The sequence below is a fragment of the Nasonia vitripennis genome (assembly GCF_009193385.2).
Source record: "Nasonia vitripennis strain AsymCx chromosome 2 unlocalized genomic scaffold, Nvit_psr_1.1 chr2_random0003, whole genome shotgun sequence".
Classification (NCBI taxonomy): domain Eukaryota; kingdom Metazoa; phylum Arthropoda; class Insecta; order Hymenoptera; family Pteromalidae; genus Nasonia; species Nasonia vitripennis.
The window spans coordinates 338,050-357,156 of NW_022279609.1; the positions used below are offsets into that span (position 1 = coordinate 338,050).

Sequence of the window (19,107 nt, forward strand, 5' to 3'; positions counted from 1 at the left end):
GATCAGCACAAGTTCATAACGAAGATGCAAGTGAAGTTTGGGTATGCTCAAGATAAAGCTCAACCAACTCCAATGGTCACGAATCAAGTTTTGAACAGACAACGAAAGCAAAGAGAAAATCAACGATTGTACAGAGAAGTAGTAGGTTCTTTGCTGTATCTGGTATCAGGAACGAGACCAGATTTGGCTTATGCTGTAAATGTCTTGAGTAGAAACCAGCTCAATCCAACTGAAAACGAATGGAAGATGTTAACGCGAGTGTTCAAGTATATTGCTCACTCGGAAGAATGGCAGATGACGTATAAAAGTTTAACAGACGGTATGGAAGCTTACTCAGACGCAAGCTTCGCTGATTGCAAGAACTCGTTGACAACGAGTAGTTACGCTGTAATGTTACATGGAGATACGATCGCATGGAAAACCTACAAGCAATCCTATGTAGCTCTGTCAACGTGCCAGGCCGAATATGTGGCCCTTAGTGAAGCCTGTAGGGAATCGATAAGGATGTGTCTATCGATAAAATTAATTCCAAATGTAATTAGCTTCCCAATCATCTTATGGTGCGATAACTAGGCTGCAGTCGCCTGCACAAAGATGGATGGGAGTAATAAGTTGAGGCATATGACAGAGGTACACGAGGATTAAGCCAAGCAATGTGTTGAAAAGGGTTTGGTTAATATTAAGTGGATTGAATCAAAGGAGCAAAGAGCGGATATATTTACGAAGCCTTTGCCCTCTGAAAGCCACAACAAATTATCTAATCTTTTATTAGGTAATTAACATATATTTCTCTATGTTGCAGAATAGCTTAATCATTCCACAGCAGAGGCGCAATGGAAGGCGTAGGAAGATCGAACGAGAGGGTCAGGAGAGAACGATCCAAGGACACCGGAAGACACCGGGAGGGAGTGTTAGAATATACGCTGTCTCCCGATGCCAGCGCCTCCCCTCGACCCTTCTCTCAACAACAGCGACGAGCTCGGCAGCGTCTCGCGCCGCCGCCTCACTCTTGATCCGACGCTCGCTCAGTCAAGACCACGCTCACGATTAAGCTTACGCTCTCACGTTCTTTTGTTCACTTTCACGTTTAAGAAGTTAATAAAGCCAAGTTCAGTTTATCCCCCTTATTTACAGTGTAACACCTTTCTTCATTCACCTTTCATTTTACCTATAGTTCCCCGGCAATATAATAATATTTATCATGACCTCAAATTCACGCTAAGAATTATTTTTTTTTTAATTTGTTTCTCAAAAAGAAATCACATACATGCATCTATTCGTAAATATAAAAAAGCACATTAAACGAACATTCAAAATGTCGCTAGCGACTAAGTGCAATGGGCACACGCGTTAAGTAAAGTAATCGAGGAAAATGAATGTTGAGAAAAGATGCGGATCTCAGCGAGATCCGGCCCGGTAACACAGCATATGCCTCTGATACGTCGGATCAGTCGACGGGCACGCGGAGGCGGCATGCAGTAATTCGCAGCTAAAAAAGACGGGAATATGTAACGAAGCGAGTCTGTAGGGTTGGGAGACACCAAGAGTAACGGGTGCGCAAATAAGTAAGCAGCGGGTAAAGTAGAAATGGATAGATTTAATGAAATAAAGTCAGAACATACACTGGTGGAATAACGCGTGAGAGAGACAGCAATCACGCGCAGACAAAAAAAAGATGTAGGTGTCGAACAGGTACTTACAGGACGTGGTCGAAGTCCCTTGGAGACAGCGCTATCGCTCGTGGAGATCGTCGTCGACGCAATCGACGTGGTGACGCTAATACGAGGAGTTCGGTAGCCTCTCGATGATGGACCAATCTGGGCACAGCTCGCGAAGACAGGAGATCGCAACACGAAGAAGAATTGACACGCGAGAGCGGTATCAGTGCGAGACTAGGTCATACATGAAAAAGCATGCGTAGGGTATATTCGAAGGGCTCGCCGTTCGGTACGACGTTACAATTCAAACTGTACGGTAAAAGAGCGGTGCTCTCTCTCCTCTAAATCAACAAATTCGGGTGTCGTCTGCTAATGGCGCTGTACTCTCTCTCTCTCTCTCTCTCTCTCTCTCTCTCTCTCTCTCTCTCTCTCTCTCTCTCTCTCTCTCTGTCTCTCTCACTTATCTTACGTTGGCGCTGTCAAAAAAGGTACATAAATTGTATTATTTATTATAATATTTTATAATATTGTAAAGAGAGTGAGAGACATAGTAAGAATACTCGTTATATCCCCCTCCCCTAGACGAAAAATATCATTTCAATTTATTATAAACTTTTATAGCGATCACACGTCTCTCTTAAGCTTACAAAAACAAACTGTAATACGTAGGTTCTAAGCGCTCTCGCATAAGGACCAATGAAAATGAGAAAAAATGAATTGAAACGTCAGTGCCGCCAATAGAACTAACTTCATAGCCCCGTGGAGGTACTGTTGTAGCTCCTCCAAGAGAGTTACTTCAATTTTCTTCTCAGACATTATCTGCGGGAGAGTGAAAATTATTAGAAAAGCTTAAAGGAAACATAATTTAAAGAAGCAGAAGGAAAGCAGTAGATAAGGAAAGCGAATGCAGTCGAAAAGTCAAAGAGTATGAAAAAGGAAAGAAAAAAAATTTCTAGAGGGTCTATAGTTTTTGCGCATTGTTCCACGACCTCAGGCGTCAAGGAAAGACTGCAGCGGGCAGAGATGCTGGCTTTTTCAGCTTTGGTGGACGGCCTCTTTTCTTTCGATCTTTCTGGATGTTAGTAGGCGCCTCCGTGGACGGTGTGTTCCGTGGTTAAATCGGCCGTCTCGGCAACCTTTTCGGTTTCTCATAACGCTTTGGGGCCGGCGCAGGCGAGTCACTTTCTAGGGACTAAATTTTTCAATTGACCATTACACCGCCAAGTATTCTCGTTCGGTAACCGATAGCCTTTGCTCAGAGTCTGTGAGTACGCGGCTTGCGAAACATAGCACGCGATCTTCGCCATCTACATTTTGTAGTAACACACTTCCGAGACTTGTCTCACTGGCATCGCATTTAATAGTAAAAGGAGCGTTAAAGTCGGGCTTAGTAAGCACTGGTGCGGTGACGAGTAAGCCCTTTACAGATTCAAACGCAGTCGTCTCGGCATTTGACCATTCATACTTGACGTTTTGTCGCGTAAGCGCTGTAAGTGGTTCGGCGATAGTTGCAAAATCACCAAGAAATTTTCGGTACTACGACGCCCTATACCAAGGAATCTTCTTAGTTGCTTGAGGTTCTTCAGCGCTGGATACTCGAGTATGAACGAGTCTTCTCTGGGTCTGGCCGTGTACCTACACGATTCACTAGCACGCCGAAATAGCGTATTTCTGGCAAGCAAATTTTGTATTTCTTGTGGTTCATCGTGAGGCCTGCTTCTTTAACTCAAAGTAAAATGTTCGTGAGCCACTAAACGTGCTCTTCATAGGTCTCGGTGGCAATGATCAGATCGTCTAAGTATGCGAAGGCTTACGGCTCCATTTCTGGAGTAATGATCTTGTCTGCCAACCTCTGAAAAGTCAAACGCCCTCTGAATGAACCGTATGGCATACGAACAAATTCAAACAAACCTATTCTCGGTACAGTAAATGCGGTAATAGGAATCGATCTTTCTGTAAAAGGGATCTGCCAATAGGCTCTCAAGCAGTCTAATGAACTAATTAGCACTTAGCATTAGTACTTAGCATGTTGCAGTTTGCGCAACATCACGTCCATAAAAGGAAGTAGATAGGCGCATACGCGAGATACAGCATTCACTTTGCGATAATCAATACAAAAGCGATATGAGCCATCCGGCTTTCGAACCATTACCACAGGTGATGACCACTCGCTTGTCAATCTTCTAATGCTACCTATCCGTAACATCTTGTGCACTTGCTCGTGCATTTCCTGTTCCAACTTCTGAGAGATCAGATAGTATTTTTGTTTTATCGGTCGGACGGAATTAACATCAATATCGTGGTAGATCCAGCCAGTACATCCGAGTTCTTTACAAGAAGTTGGAGGCGCAAGTTGTTGCAGGAGCTCTTCGATTTCCGTGCGTTGAGTATCAGAGATATCCTTAATCCCAACAGAGGCCAGTAACATGAGCTTGTCAGCTCGAAATGAAGAGAGTACAACAGGTATCACTAGGTCACTGCCTTTAATCTTCAGCGAATTCGTCAGTACGTCGAGGTTCGCTAAAAACGCGCATATAGAATCGCTATGTGTGACTCCCCCTAGTATGATGGGAAGTTTAGTGCTGCGTATGATGGGCATTTAATGTCCATCGATGGCTTTGACACCTTTACCAACGTAAGAATGTATACGGATATTTTGCGCAGCTGCAATCTGTTAACCGATCAGGCCTAATATGTTTCCGTAGAGCGCTCGGAATATAAATTGGCCAACATGTACGTTGAGTCACCACTGAGGATTCTTCTCCGTGAAAACGCTAGTCGCAATATCCACCGCCCTGCGACTGCACGCCCTTTGGACCGGTCGGGGCCATCATTGAGTCGGGTTTCGTGTCGTGCGGTGCTTGCGCTACTCTCGCGACACTTTCGGTTTCAAAGGTCCAGGTGTTTGGAGGAGGAGCGGTATGGACCCTATCCACGCGCTCCCTTTCTCGTTCTTTCCTTGCTCGTTCTTAAGGCATTCAGAGCACGTGGCTTTAGTAAAGTTTAGTATAACCTGACCAACTGCAGGCCCAGCACATCATATTTTTGTCGGGACGTGGTGCCTGATCTTTATTTTTGTCAGACTTGGGTGTTATATTTCGAGCGCGGTTATTGTTCCGGCCTTTGCCTTGTCCTCCATTAATTCCTCTACCTCGACCTCCGCCTTGTCCTCTTTCCCGCAAAGATTGCGTATTTCAGGGCTTTTCTCCATTTGATTTGTTAGGCGAGTTACCTGTGTTCTCGCTGTTTTCATTTCTCTTTGGAGATGCGAGGCCCTTTAAATTGGTGGTACTCCATTCTTTGAAGTTCTTGTCGAGCAGATTTTAAAAGGATTTCTCTAAGACAACACTCGGAGACAGTTCCGATATTGCTGCGAGATTTGCCTTTGATTTTGCGGCTTTCGCTTTTTGTCGATAGGCCGCTTCCGGAAGCATGCTTTGCTCCGCACTGGGTAGTGGCTTTCATTTCCTGTCTAACTCTGCAATCTCTACCTCTTAAGCTACAGTGAGTAGCTGATGTAGCGTTTTAATAAGGGTGGAAGTGGAAATTTTAAATAATAAAGATGTAAAACACGAAAATTACGCATTGATTTATAATGAAAGGTAAAATTTTAAAAAACTAATCCTTTTTTCTAATGCCAATTCTTAATAAGGGTGGAAGTAAAAAATTCTCTAGTGAGCAACGTGTAATTTTTATATTATCATAAAAATTATCTTTGCATTGTAACGGGGTTTCCGGGAAGTAATTCGCACAAAAGTAAAGCGACGAGGAGGATTTAACCCTCCAACTTCACATTCTTCATCTAGGAGACGCCCACTCATCGAACCGCGTAAAGCTGGTTCCGGGTACGACCCTCCCAGAGATTCCCTGGCCATCGTCACGACTTCAATGAATCTTTCCGGGGGCTTTATCCACTCTCCGACCACCGTGGGTTTTTGAGTTGGGTGCCATGGAATGGGGTTTCCGGGAACTAATTTGCACCAAAGTAAAGCGAGGAGGAGGATTTGACCCCACGTCCCCGAGATCTCAAGGCGCGTGCTTTAACCACTGAGCCAACGACGCACGACCCTGTACTTGCACCGACTAGCTCTTACGGGCATTATACCCGCCCGTTACAGCATATAGTTATTTATCACTGGCGAGAACATTGACGCGATTTTGTTATGTATTTAAATTTTATACTTTTCTACGACAATTCGTGACTGTCGACATGACATTTGTTTAAAAAAGAGATAAAAAAAAAGATGCAGTAAATTACTTAGACCAATTGGTTAGTGCAGAAACACTTGGAATTGGAAATTATTCTAATTCTAAAAGTCAATTAAATGATAACCATATACTTGAATTCAACATTTTAAAATTTTACTCGATTTTTGATATGCAATCTGCAGTTAATTTTCAGAGATAATTGTCTAATATTCTACCTATTGATAGACAAAAAAATATACCTATTTAAATACTTTCTTCTTGTTCAAGTACAAACAGACACTGGATTTGTTTGTGGTACAAAGACAATGTAATACGAATTTTTGATAATATTAACAAAAAATGTCTTGATGATAATCATGAAATTTTTATTGATAGGCCGTTTCTAAATAAAGATAATTTACGCATATCTTTTGAACAATTACAGTATTAGACTGATTATTGTGATTTGTGATTGTGATGTTTTTGCTATAGCATTTGCACTCGCTATTGTATTTAATATTTGACTATGCAATGTTCAATTTAATATTAGTAAAATACGAGAACATTTGATTAGAATGTATTGTACATTAACTTTATCATTTATTCCAATATCCAAAGATTAGAAAAAAAAATTTATTTTGAAACAATTGCTGAAATTTCAATTATAAGAAACGTTACTCACGCAATAAAATTAGCTGAATTTAAATTAATAACTAATTTATATTTATATTTGTCGCGCCACCAGCGATTGATATAGAGGGCGTGAATCCGGGCTTCCGGGTACGCGCAGGACCTCGAGGACGAGAAAGACTTCCTCCTCGACTAGAATAGTCTCAATCTTTCGAGCGAGTAGAAGGAGATTTGAGGTTTCGAAAAAGGATATAAAGTAAGTCGTCATATACTCGGCACGGTTGCCAATAATTATTGTCAAATTTATGTGGTGGTTGGGGTAAGAGTCGCGTCACGGACATAAGTGTTTGCACCGATCAAATACTCGGGTCGTAACGGTTGAGATGCGGTCGATCCAGGAGGGTCCCGCCATTTTAAGAGAGATTTTGAGCCGCTGTAGATTGCGAAGCAATCCAGTACCGTACACTGAAAATTCGTCGAGCCTTTGTAGATCGCTAAGCGATCCAGAAATTGTTAAGTGTATTGCATTGAGCTGCTGTAGATTGCTAAGCGATCCAGCAATTACCAAGCGTATTGCGTTACGCCGCTGTTGATCGCCAAGAGTAGATAGGCTATAGACATACTGGCTCATCGGATTCTGGCTCACCCGCTCTTCTCTCGGGTTCAGCGTTGAGCTCGTCGCTCAGAGTTGAGCTCTTACTCCCCTGCCCGATGCAAAGGAACGTAGGAGCTAGAGTTGAGTACCTCTAAGTGTTTCTCAGACCGATGTTGAGGAATGTAGGTAACTGAGTTGAGAACAGACTCGCTCCCAGTGCAGATGAACGTAGGTGTCGGGGTTGAGTCCGTTCATAGGATGGCTGATCGATCCTGCACTAAATAGAAGACAAATCAGGACACAAAGTAGGACGCACTGCACAAAGTAGGACACTTTAGTGGATGGGGGACGTATGGAAATGTCAGGCTTTAAAGGACAAGCACACTAGGCGAGTTATTTGGCCCCACAGAAGTATTGTTTAACGATAGTGCCTGTGGGGATTTAGTGTCGGAAAGCCACCTTAGCAGAGCTTGCTTTGCCTACGCCACATACAAATAAAAACACACACACATCCACGTGATTAAGTAAAATTACAAAGAACTATTTATTATTGTTGCCGCAAACCTATCAAAGTTCCAAAGAAATGACTTACCTTTGGTCAAGTAGTTTTTGTAATAATGAATGTTTCTGGTAGTAAATTTATACTCTAAGTTTAAAATATTTTTGTTTCCTAGTGCAGGAGATCTCCATTTGGTAACGGCAATTACATAACCAACTTCAGGTACATAAACTAAATTATAATTTTCAATCTCAGGTGGCAAAGATAATATATCGGTTTTTGATAAAGTTGATAATGTTTCTGGCAAATGAAAATAGATGCTAGTTGCTATAAAAAAATAATTTAAGAATTTTAGAATTACTTAATCTGTAATGATGTATAATGCCACAGATGAGCAAGAAGTAATGGGAAGTCTGTGCTCTGAGAGCACAGTAAAACGCACATAATGGATAAAGCTATCGTTTATTGCCGAGAAAAAAGAACTCTGCTTCAGGCGGTAGTCGCCGGTGATCTGCTTGGTTTGCCGCCGATGCGATGTGCATGGTGCCCCTGGGATGCTAGGTGCACAGGGTGCACTTAGATGCATTGTGCGCATCGAAATTGTTTTTTTCAAGATCCCCCTTTCGGCTCTGTGACGGTGAGTGTTTTAATTTTGCGTATTGGTATGTGTGTGAAAAGAGCGCGAGTATTATAGCCAGTTCGCTCAGTCTTTTTATTTTATTTGTATAAACCATTTTGGTCATTTCGTCGTTTTAAATCGTAACACTGTGCTTTTCACGGTTTATCGCGATGATCTTGAAGAGGGCAAGGTATTCTCTTGCAAATTTCCCTTGTCACGTTCTCTCCTTTTTAAAACTACACAAGATATAATTTTTTGTTGTATTGATGCATAAAGCGGTAATTTGGTCATACGAGATACAACGCTGTGTCGATGTACTCGTTGTACACTACATTGTCGCCGCTCTCTGCGAAACTTGGCAGCGTTCTCGGCTCAGTCCCGAATAGCAACTTGTGGGGTGAGACTGCGTGCTCTTGTGCTCTGCGCAATTGTAGGAGTGCTTGCAAATGGGCTTTTAGTCGTCACACCTTTTGTTATGCTTCACATACTTATACGAGTATTTTGTGAGAGAATGGTGCATGCGCTTGATTGAGCCATTAGATTGAGGATGGTATGCCGTTGTACAGAACTTTGAGATTCCAAATGTCTCTGCTAGCTTTTTGAGCACTCAGTTCTGAAAGTAAGTGACCTGACCCGTAATGATTGCTGCCAAGGTACCGAAAACGCAGATCATTATTTCGGTAAGGACGCGTGCAACTCGAAGTCAGGATTATGCATTTAATGAGCCGACAGTTTGTATTTGTTTCAACGCCTTAAGTTTTTAATTAACTAGGAGCGATAAGCACGTTTGCACACTAATGAATTTATTGTTCTAGCAGGTTACGCTACCGTTTACAAACTGGCATACTGGATTTTACATACGTTTTTATCGTTTCATAGTGCCCTCTGGAGCAGCTGGAAATAGGTGACCTTATGGTGGGAGAATTCTCGAACATTGAGAGAGCGTTCAATCGCACCTCAATTAGAACGGTGACTGAATAGGCAATCAAGCAGGACGTACCTAGACCGCTGATTTAGTGGCTCAAGGGCATCCTAAGCTACAGGACTATGGTCTCAAAACTAGGAACCACTACGGTTTTTGGTTTAGTCAGTAAAGGGTGTGAGCAAGGAGAAGTGGTGTCTCCCACAATGTTTCCCACATTTTAACATGGTCAGGAACAAAATTAAATAGCACTTTTTAGAAAAAAAAAAACAGTATTGGAAAGCTAAAGGATAGTAGATTAAGAAAAAATTATTCGCATTATGTCTATAAAGCTAATCGGGCAAAATGGACACCGGATTTGGATTCAGCTACCCTAAAAACAAGAATCTACCATGCTCTTTTCTTTTGGACTTTCCAATTTTTGTGGATCCGTGTTTTCAAATGAATAATTGAGATTTATCAAAAAAAATTATATATAACTGTTAAGTATAAGCGAGCAGACTTTGACCCGCCAGAGAGGCTATGCGAGTACGACATGATGGGAATGCTCTCTCCCTTCTTCACGTCTCTCTACGACAAGAGCCGACGTCGCGGTTGCGGCAACGCTCACTTTTCGCGACACGCGTTCGCACCTTTTCTGTGTGTGATATCATTTTTATTTAAGCTCGATATCTCGATTATACTACGTTGTATTATTCTGTTGAAAGGTAAGCTTGACGATAAATAAAGTGAAGTTTCATATAAACTGTGTTCAAGTTATTATTATTTCATATATCTTTATATCTTTATATTCCTAAATTTAGGGGTTGTATAATTTTTTAGCCCAATTTAAATAATAAATTCTTATTTGTCACCTCCAAAACTATAAAAGAAATGTTTTGTATCAAATAAAAACAATTTTATTTTTTAAACAAGAGAGCAGAAAATGTAAATATTTATACAAATGTATTATTTTAGGGGTGAATTTTGAGGGTGTAAATAGCGTGCTGGTAAAACGCAACTAATTTTTTCCCTAATCTACTATCCTTAAGCTTTCCAATACTTTTTTAATTTTTTCATTAGGTGCGCTACTTAAGGGGACACAACATTTCCAAACTCTGAAAAAAAGATTTACGAGGGAGAGTTACAAAATTAAAGTCAATAATTTGAAATTTTTTTAGCGATACTTGGTAATAAAACCCTTAAATTTACCATGCTAAAATAGAACTACCCCATTGTGGCACTCGGTGCAATATTTTGTGAATTTGTTCACTCTCCGTAAGATTCCAAGTAAACGTGTGGTTCTTTTGGGCTAAAATTTAGGAGGACACTTTGTACATGTCACGTTGTGCGATTTTTAAAATATTTTAAAATTTTTTAAATTTTAATTTCCGTACGTGGCGCTCGTCCAGAGCATATTCGGATATGCGGGCCTGAAGAGAGAAAGCGTAGGACAGATAGCCCTACCGTAAATCTCTTGGGCTGCGCGCATCGACGAGAGGCATCAGCGGATGCACGACAAAAGCGTTAATAAAGTTTTGTCTGCGCGTTATTCATTAGAAGACAGTATTCGGCGTGACGGACTGAGCGTAATCCTACAATAAGCAGCTGCGTTTACTTAAGATATCGGCAGGGTCTAGACAGGGTTGTTAATCCACCTTCCGTAAGTATACTATACGTATAGTATACGTACAATACAGGTATAATAAACATGGCAAAGAATAGTTTGAAAATCGAAAAAAAAATTGCTGTATATTTAATTTTGAATATCAGGCAACTAATTAGGTACTAAAAGAATAAAAGTTATTGTAAAAAAATAATTTTTTAATTTCAATAACAGTTATAAACATTCATTAAACATTTTACGTACTTTTACCCGAATCGCATTATTGAAATCGTAAAAAATTTCAATTTCGGCATTACAGGTGGTTGAAGACAGTTAAATAATAAACTATATATTAAGTATGAATTATGTAGACATAATTAGAATAATCAAAACGTTTAAACAACAATATGAATGTAATAAAACGATAAAGCCCCTTTTACACTATGTACTGGAATTGTAAAATACTTTAATTACGCATCAACCTATGAACTATCAGAGGTTTATGGGGTCGCTGATTGAAAATCTGATATCAGATTTACAAAATAATTTGTTTAAACAACTTTGTTTATGCAAATTACTGCTTAATTTAAGTTTTGAGAGAAACCTATGTATTCTTAGGGGTTTTTGGGGTCGCTGATTACAAACCTGCTATCAGATTTGCAAAATGATTTGATTAAACAACTTTGTTTATGCAAATTACTGCATAATTAGAGTTTTAAGAGGAACCTATGTACTATAAGGGGTTTTTGCTGTCGCTGATTACGAATCTGACCTCAGATTTGCAAATTAATTTGTTTAAACAATTTTGTTAATGCAAATATCTGCATAATTGGAGTTTTAAGAAAAAACTATGTATTATAAGAAGTTTCTTGGGGTCGCTGTCGGTCGGGTCGGTAACCGAACTACCCCGTGCTCTCCGAGCTCAATAATTTATTTATAAAAATTCCTCGGCACGTCGGAAGAAGGCGAGCGAAGCGAGAATATAATCTACAACCAAAGTGCTTAAACCCCGCTACCCCATGCTCTCCAAAGCTAATAATACTTATAAACAACACCTCGGCACATCGGAGAAAGGCGAACAAAGCAAGTATCAAACCAATAACCAAAGCGCTTAAACCCAGCTACCCCATGCTCCCCAAAGGTGATAATTTATTTGAAGAACACCTTGGCACATCCAATGAAGGCGAGCGGAGCAAAGATAAAACCTGAAACCAAAGCGCTTAAACCCAGCTACCCCATACTTTCCAAGAGTAATTATTTATTTTACCTCGTGTTAGGGACAAGACGAAGATTGGGTTTAACAATAAATGGTGAAAGCTGCTCATGTTAGAAAATTAGTACTTTATTAATAAGCCTAATCAGAAAAGGTCAGCGCTTGACCTCCTTCTCTCGCGAGTCGTCGCCGGTAACTATCGCTACGCTCATTAATCGCCGCTGAATTCGTCTTCAATGACGGCCGAGAAAGGGCGAAGAAAGTCGAACGCATATTTCGTATTGCATCATTATTTTCATCTCGCTTTCTTCGCGATTGCCTTGGTAAAAAAGGCAACTGCCATGTATATACGCGATTCTATCCGTAACAATACTTCCCCTCGTACAAAAGATGTTTCATTTTGTACCTTCAACGTTTTCTACCGACTTAAATTTATTCTTAGTGACACTATGCTCATTCGTTGACTTACAAAACTAACATAATTTGACATGTACTACCTTACAATTGAAACAATAGTATTTACACTTGATTTTAGCTACCTACAAATCGTTCGCATTTGCCGTACTAAATACATTCCATATCTGCAACTTTTGCAACTCAAGAAGTTTTATAAATAATTAAATTATATCCGCGCACAATTTCTTTTTGATTACATCTCACATGATACCTTTAAGTTTACACTGCGGCTAGACGAAAACACTTCGATCAGCTTTAACTTTGCATATTTTTAATTAACATAAATCGCGTTAACATAAATGAACCTGAAACCCATTTACACAGTACGTGCTTATTTTGATTGTTCAACGCAAAGCAGAACCTACAAGTCGGAAATCGCAGGACAAATTATAGTTAAATACAAATTGAAATGAATAAAGCATAAGTACAGATGTGCAGTTTTATTTCTCGAAACCGGGAGTATCAGCCACAACTCCATTACTGGCTGCACCACAGGTCAGAATGCGCCTGACTGTCGCTTTGATTCATTTTGCAATGGATCTATCGCTGCCTCTTCCAATCACAACCAAGCACCTTCTTGTTCTTTCTCCACCCGCTCCCCCTCGTCTCAGCCTCGATCTTAATTTATATCATAAATGTGACTATGACTAGCTTTGATAGTGCTACCGGTAATGTTCAAGCATTAAGCACGGACTCAACAAACATAATCCCTGGCATTTGCCCTATGCCTCCGAGGAAACCATGCAAAACTCAGCGAGGGGAAACGGCATCGGACACTTTTCGCTTAATTTATACAGTTGTGCTTTTTGCACTCGTATTTAAGTATCAGCACTATCCTTTTATTCCGATCAATCACTAACAAATCACTGCAAAAATTAATTAAACTTCTAGACTACAACGCGTTACCAAATCGGGCACCACCACGACGCTCCTCCTACTTAGACGCTTTAGCCTTAACATTTGAATGAGCTTTAGCACTCGCAAGTTTCTTCGCACATCAAGAGCGTCGTTGTACGCCGATTTGGTATTCCCGATAACTCACACTCTAGCTACTCCCCTGCAGCTCTCCCTGTGCGCCACTGCTTGACGGGTTGTTGATCATAGGATTCGCGCCGACGGATCACGGATTTTCCATTTTTACCGACATTTATTAAACAAAAATCGCCTAATCTAGCGCACAGCCCCCGCCAATTTATCCAGACCTCAAGCGCGCAACAGAAAAGTTATCCGAGTTGAAGCAATTAGAGGTATGCACAATCATAACTCCTGATAAATCAAATGAATTTATTAACAAGAATATCATGGTATTTCCTTTTGATTAATTTATCTACTTAACATAAATTCTAACGCCCTTAATGAATCAAATGGTATTCAGATCAAGCAAGTTGCAGCGCCTCTAAAGCCTACTGCATGAGATCCCGCTCCTTTAATTTTCTTTTTTAATAATCAAATCGTAGCGCCTCAAAAGCCTACTGCGATTAATAGTCAGTTAACAAAGATTTTCACCCTACATTTTGAAAACTTACTAAGCACACACTAAATTCTTCATACCAATTCGATATTTAACAACAATTTCTTATTTTGCCTAACTTAAATACGAGTACGAGAGCACAACTGCGTGTAACTTAAATTATCCTCATATTATTCGTAAAGATTTTGGCATTCAAAACTAAGTTTGTTTAATTTCCAATTCAATACTTTCACCTGATCATTTAACTGTCATCATTTATTTTAAATTCTACTTATTTCTATCTGACTACTTTAATTTCAATTCTCCACCTTGAAACAAAGTGAGCTAATGACTAGTCCAAATCAATTAAATTACCGATTCGCTATGCTGTTTAAACTCTGTTAACTAAACTAAATTTGCTCAAAACTAATTAAATTGCTTTACGTCAAATTACATTTCCCAAAAACACAGCGTCAACACACGCCTCTCACAATACTGCCACTTTGGCTATTTTCGTTTTAGAGTTATAGCTCCCATTCGCTCGCCTTCCTCCGATGTGCCGATATATTTTGCTATCAAACTCGCTGCGCGCAGAGACGTGGATTTAAGAATTATCGTTATAGAATTATTGCTTGCATTTGCTTGCTTCGTTATAGAATCATCGCTTGCATTCACTCGCCTCCCTTCGATGTGCCGACTTTATTATTATCGACCTCGCTCCAAGCGAGGTAAGTAGATTGAAGCATTTATGTTTTGAAGTTATTGCTCGCATTCGCTCGCCTCCCTCCGATGTGCCGACAAAATTTCTCCATCTGGCTCGCTACACGCGGAGTAGGTAAATTTGATAATTTTTGTTATAGAATTATCGCTTGCATTTACTGGCCTCCCTCCGATGTGCAAACAAATTTTGCTATCAAACTCACTGCGCGCAAGATAGGTAGATTAATGCATTGTTATTGCTCGCATTCGCTCGCCTCTTTTCAATTTACTGATGTATTTAGCTATCAATATTACTGTGCGCGGGGTAGGTAAAATTAAGTATTTTCATTATAGAATTGTGGCTTGCATTTGCTGGCCTTTCTCCGATGTGCCGTCTCCATTATCATCGAACATGCTGCGCGCGGGGTAGATAGATAGATAGATATACATTTATTAGTGAATTACAAAATAGTACAAACGCAGGAACATTGAGAGTGCCATTAAGCACAATTCTCCATAAATAATCATCAATACAAAGATTACGCACGTCAATAAATGTACAAGTTTACGCAACAAATGTAAAAATAAGCAGTAACAGTGGTCAATGATCAATGATCGCACAAAGTAGAAGTGGAAACAAATTCACGCATCGTCGTCTTGAACGCACTTAGCGAGGGCAACCGTTTAACATCGTTAGCTAAGGCGTTCCATAACCTCTCTCCGCGAGCCCTAAACGAGTGAAGGCCAGCATCCGTGCGGGAACGAGGCACGACCAACTCTCTACCCTCCCGTCTGGCGGACGTGCGATCTAAATTTTTAACGAAGAGGTCACAGAGATAGGAAGGCCTCTTGATATTAATGAATTAATAAAGAAGTAGCGAGGAGAAGTGATCTACTAGCTGCTCAACAGTAAGCCAACGCAATTTGTGCCGGTGAGGGGAGATGTGCTTATACCGGCTGACCCCACAGATATAACGCACACATGCGTTTTGGAGACGTTGTAGCTGAACCCGAAGCTCTCTGGACACGTCGAGGTACACAAGCGAGCAATAATCCAGGTGAGGAATGATCAGGGCCTCTGCAAACTATTTACGCAGTGCCTCAGTAGTGCAAGTCCGGAAAAACTTTAAACCATGGAGTGCACGATTCACTCGCTTTGTTATGCACTTGACGTGGGGCTTCCAGGAGAGCTTGGAATCCATGACCACTTCGAGGTTTTTCACAGTATCAGTAAAGGGGACGAGAGCCCCAGCCTCCAGCTCAATGCCCGGAAGACCAAGGTTATTCAGAGCATTGACATTGTGAACAGACCCGAAAAAAATAGTCTTCAGAACGTTCAGATAGAGACCGGAGTCCCTCGCCCACGCTGACACTGATCTCGCCACATCCGCCAAGCGCGCAATACCAAGATCAAGCTCAGACATTTCCACCTGCTTGTAGATCTGAAGGTCGTCTGCATAAAGCAGATGATTAAGCTGACTGATACTTAGCGTCTCCGCGATGTTATTAATATGTAGGCTGAAGAGAAGGGAGCCCAGAACCGAGCCCTGCGGAACACCAAGATTGGTTGAAAGCTTGTCAGACTGTTCGAAGGATTTTGTAACAACCTTCTGTTGCCGGGCAGAGATGTAAGTCTTAAGGGGGCATAACGCCTTTGAAATTACAATCAAAATTTTCCATTAAAAATGTATAATTTCTTATATAAATAAATCATTTTTTTTGCTATTCTTACACATAATTACCTTTATTTTGACTGTTTTAGACCTTCTATATACCTCTATAATACCTACGTATAGTAGGGTGTCCATAATTCACTGACCGTAAGATTACAAAGGAACGAATGGCCCAAATGAGCTTAAACTCCAGGATATTGTTTAAAAGTACATTAGTTATGGTATAAATGAGGGGATTTGGTTTCAATTTCATAGAAAAAGTTTTATAAGCATACTGCTGATTTTTTAATCAATTTTTTATTAATTTTAACATAATTATCATGTAATTTTTTTTCTATGGAATTTAAACCAAATCCCCTCATTTATACCATAACCAATGTACTTTTAAACAATATCACCAAATTTGAGCTCATTTGGTCCATCCGTTCCTTTGGAATCTTACGGTGCAGCACCTGAAATTGAGAAAAACACAATTAGGAGAAAATCAGCATTAAAGTTTTGACTTACAATACTAATACATAATCACCGTAATACTTATCTCTATAATTTTTTTATTGCTCCAATCATTGATATCCAACACAATAACATTGTGTACCAGACTTGTTTAAATTAGTACATTTCATTTAAAAGCATGTTTTTATTAATAAAATTTCTTCAAATTTCTTTCTTCAAAGACAAGCCACTAAATGATGTTTTTGGAACCAGCTTCCACACAGAATTGTTGAAACTTTCATTAGAATTCTGTGTGAAACCTCCAACACATCTTTCCAGAAGGTTTGGTTCCGTTAAATCTTCATAAATAGGTTTAATCTTCTCCATAATAGCAGATGGAATGCTGCTTTTGTGCTTAAAATTCTTCAAAGTCTTGTGCACTTTGGCTTTATGCCATTTACACCAGATGCTGGCTCCTTTCGGACACAAGTGGTGCTGAGGCTTTGCGTCTGTTGACAGCTGGTGATAGAAGGTTGCCCAGATTGCATTGGACATGTCTTCCACGGAATCAGGGTGATCCCTGATTGCTTTGCCGTAGTATAAAGACAGTATGTCGATCACTTGGGCAGTCAGTCGTCCTCTTCCTCCAATTCTTTTTCCATCCGAGAGTGTCTGTCGTCCTAGTGATTTCTTCAGATTCCTGAGACGTGTACCCATCCTCTTCTGCACATGACCGATACACTCTTGTTTTGCAACGGTCAACCTGCTGCCATAGGGTTGCGCTTCTGTCACTGCTTTGTACACTTTCGAGTCACCATCACCAATATAATTTTTGTACATTACACCGTACTCTTTTTCTGAATGTTGAAACATCTGGACGATTCCATCACTTCCATTTTTCCTGCACTGCCTTGATGGTTAGCATTACAATTTAGTTCATGTTCTTCGTACCATTCTTGATATGGAATCGTGTCTTCTTTGCCTGACCAGTTATCACATGCTTTGCAGAAGCTGTTCTTGATGGCGACATCCAAAACCTTTGCTGTTTTATTTCCAATGATGCTGGCGAGGCCTTGTAAAGATGAAATGCCCTTCTTCCTCCAGGAGCCATCGCCAGAAACATCTAATTGATTATTTCCTGTAGCTTCCACCTCCTCTTGGACTGCAGCCTTCATAGAGTCCTCAGCTATTTTTTGACACACTTCACTTAATTGATTTCTAATTGTATCGTAAGCAGATTGTGCTACTGGCTTTTGCAGATCCATGATGCCACAAAAGACAATCCAGCGTGCCTATGGCCAAGTGCAGGCAGAGCGATAATGCTTCTTCTGTTCACTTCACATGCATTGCTTCTTGAACCCACTTTCTTGCAAGAGTTTATCGCACTTATCTGATCACACTATTCACAGACAACATCAATTTTGAAAGCAATTACATTGCCGTGACAGACACCACAACACAAAACATCTTGAAGTTCACTGTACAAAATGCTGATATCAATAAACTTATTTTTTGTAGAAGCAGCATCTGAAACTGTTGATCTGTTGATTTTTTTCGCTGATGCTGAAAGTCTGGGTCTCTTCTCCACTTGATCATCTTCATTGTTTTTAGAGCCAAAAAATCCTCTTGGCCACTTCTTATTCCATCCTCGAGACTATTTTTTGTCTGGATGAGTGCTGGCAAATCTTCCTCTGACATCTCTTCTTTGAGCCATTATGCTACACTTACACTATTTAATTTATTTAATTTAAACTTATCACATAACACTTTCACTGACACTTGCACTTTTGGAAAAAATTTAACCTATATAAAAGCACCTATCACACTCGCGGATTCACTCACGCACGCGTAAAAAATAATCCACATTTACATTGACTGACAATTGTTAATTAATTAACGACGGGCAAAATAACTGACATATACTGATAGCTGATAATAGCTGTATTTGTGTACATGTTCAGTATATACAACACTATACCCGTGCAGCGTAGGTGTAGACATGCGGAATCAGATCGAAAGGAATGATGACAGTCACAAGACAGTCTCAAAAAAATTCAAACAGTAGATTTTTCGTTCTTTTTTATCAATGAATAATATCGCCTATATATCGATTTAAACATAAAAATTAATTTTTTAACATATATATAACATAAATTTTGTCAACTTTGTCAATTTTTTACTCACTGGAACTTAAAATAATAATTGTTATTTATTTAAAAATGAATTAACTGAATTTCGTAAATTTATGAAAAAACAGATAAAAAGTACTTTTAGCGTTTGCTGTACAACTTTAAAAAAAATTTTGTTAGCGAAATAACGACAATAGGAACATATTCTACGGGAAATTTCCTATCAAAATACGGAATAAAAAAAAATCGATTTTTTCATGATTTCAAAGGTGTTGTGCCACAGGACTACGTTTCTGGAGAAACCCATCTCAATTAGCCTATGGAGTAGTCTGGTTGGAGAGATTGTATCGAAGGCTTTG

General features: G+C 39.9%; 1 protein-coding gene across 1 annotated transcript in view; it reads right to left on the reverse strand.

The window, feature by feature from the left end:
* The window catches only part of LOC100294643 (mutS homolog 5), an 81,956-nt gene extending 65,136 nt beyond the window's left edge, over positions 1-16,820 (reverse strand). The window contains exons 1-5 of the mRNA XM_031923982.1: positions 16,804-16,820; positions 16,695-16,727; positions 16,630-16,639; positions 15,608-16,166; positions 7,664-7,897 (exon numbers count right to left, since the gene is read on the reverse strand). Coding sequence (XP_031779842.1) covers positions 7,664-7,897; positions 15,608-16,166; positions 16,630-16,639; positions 16,695-16,727; positions 16,804-16,820 — 853 coding nt within the window. The remainder of the gene's footprint in view (positions 1-7,663; positions 7,898-15,607; positions 16,167-16,629; positions 16,640-16,694; positions 16,728-16,803) is intronic.
* Positions 16,821-19,107: the final 2,287 nt, after the last annotated feature.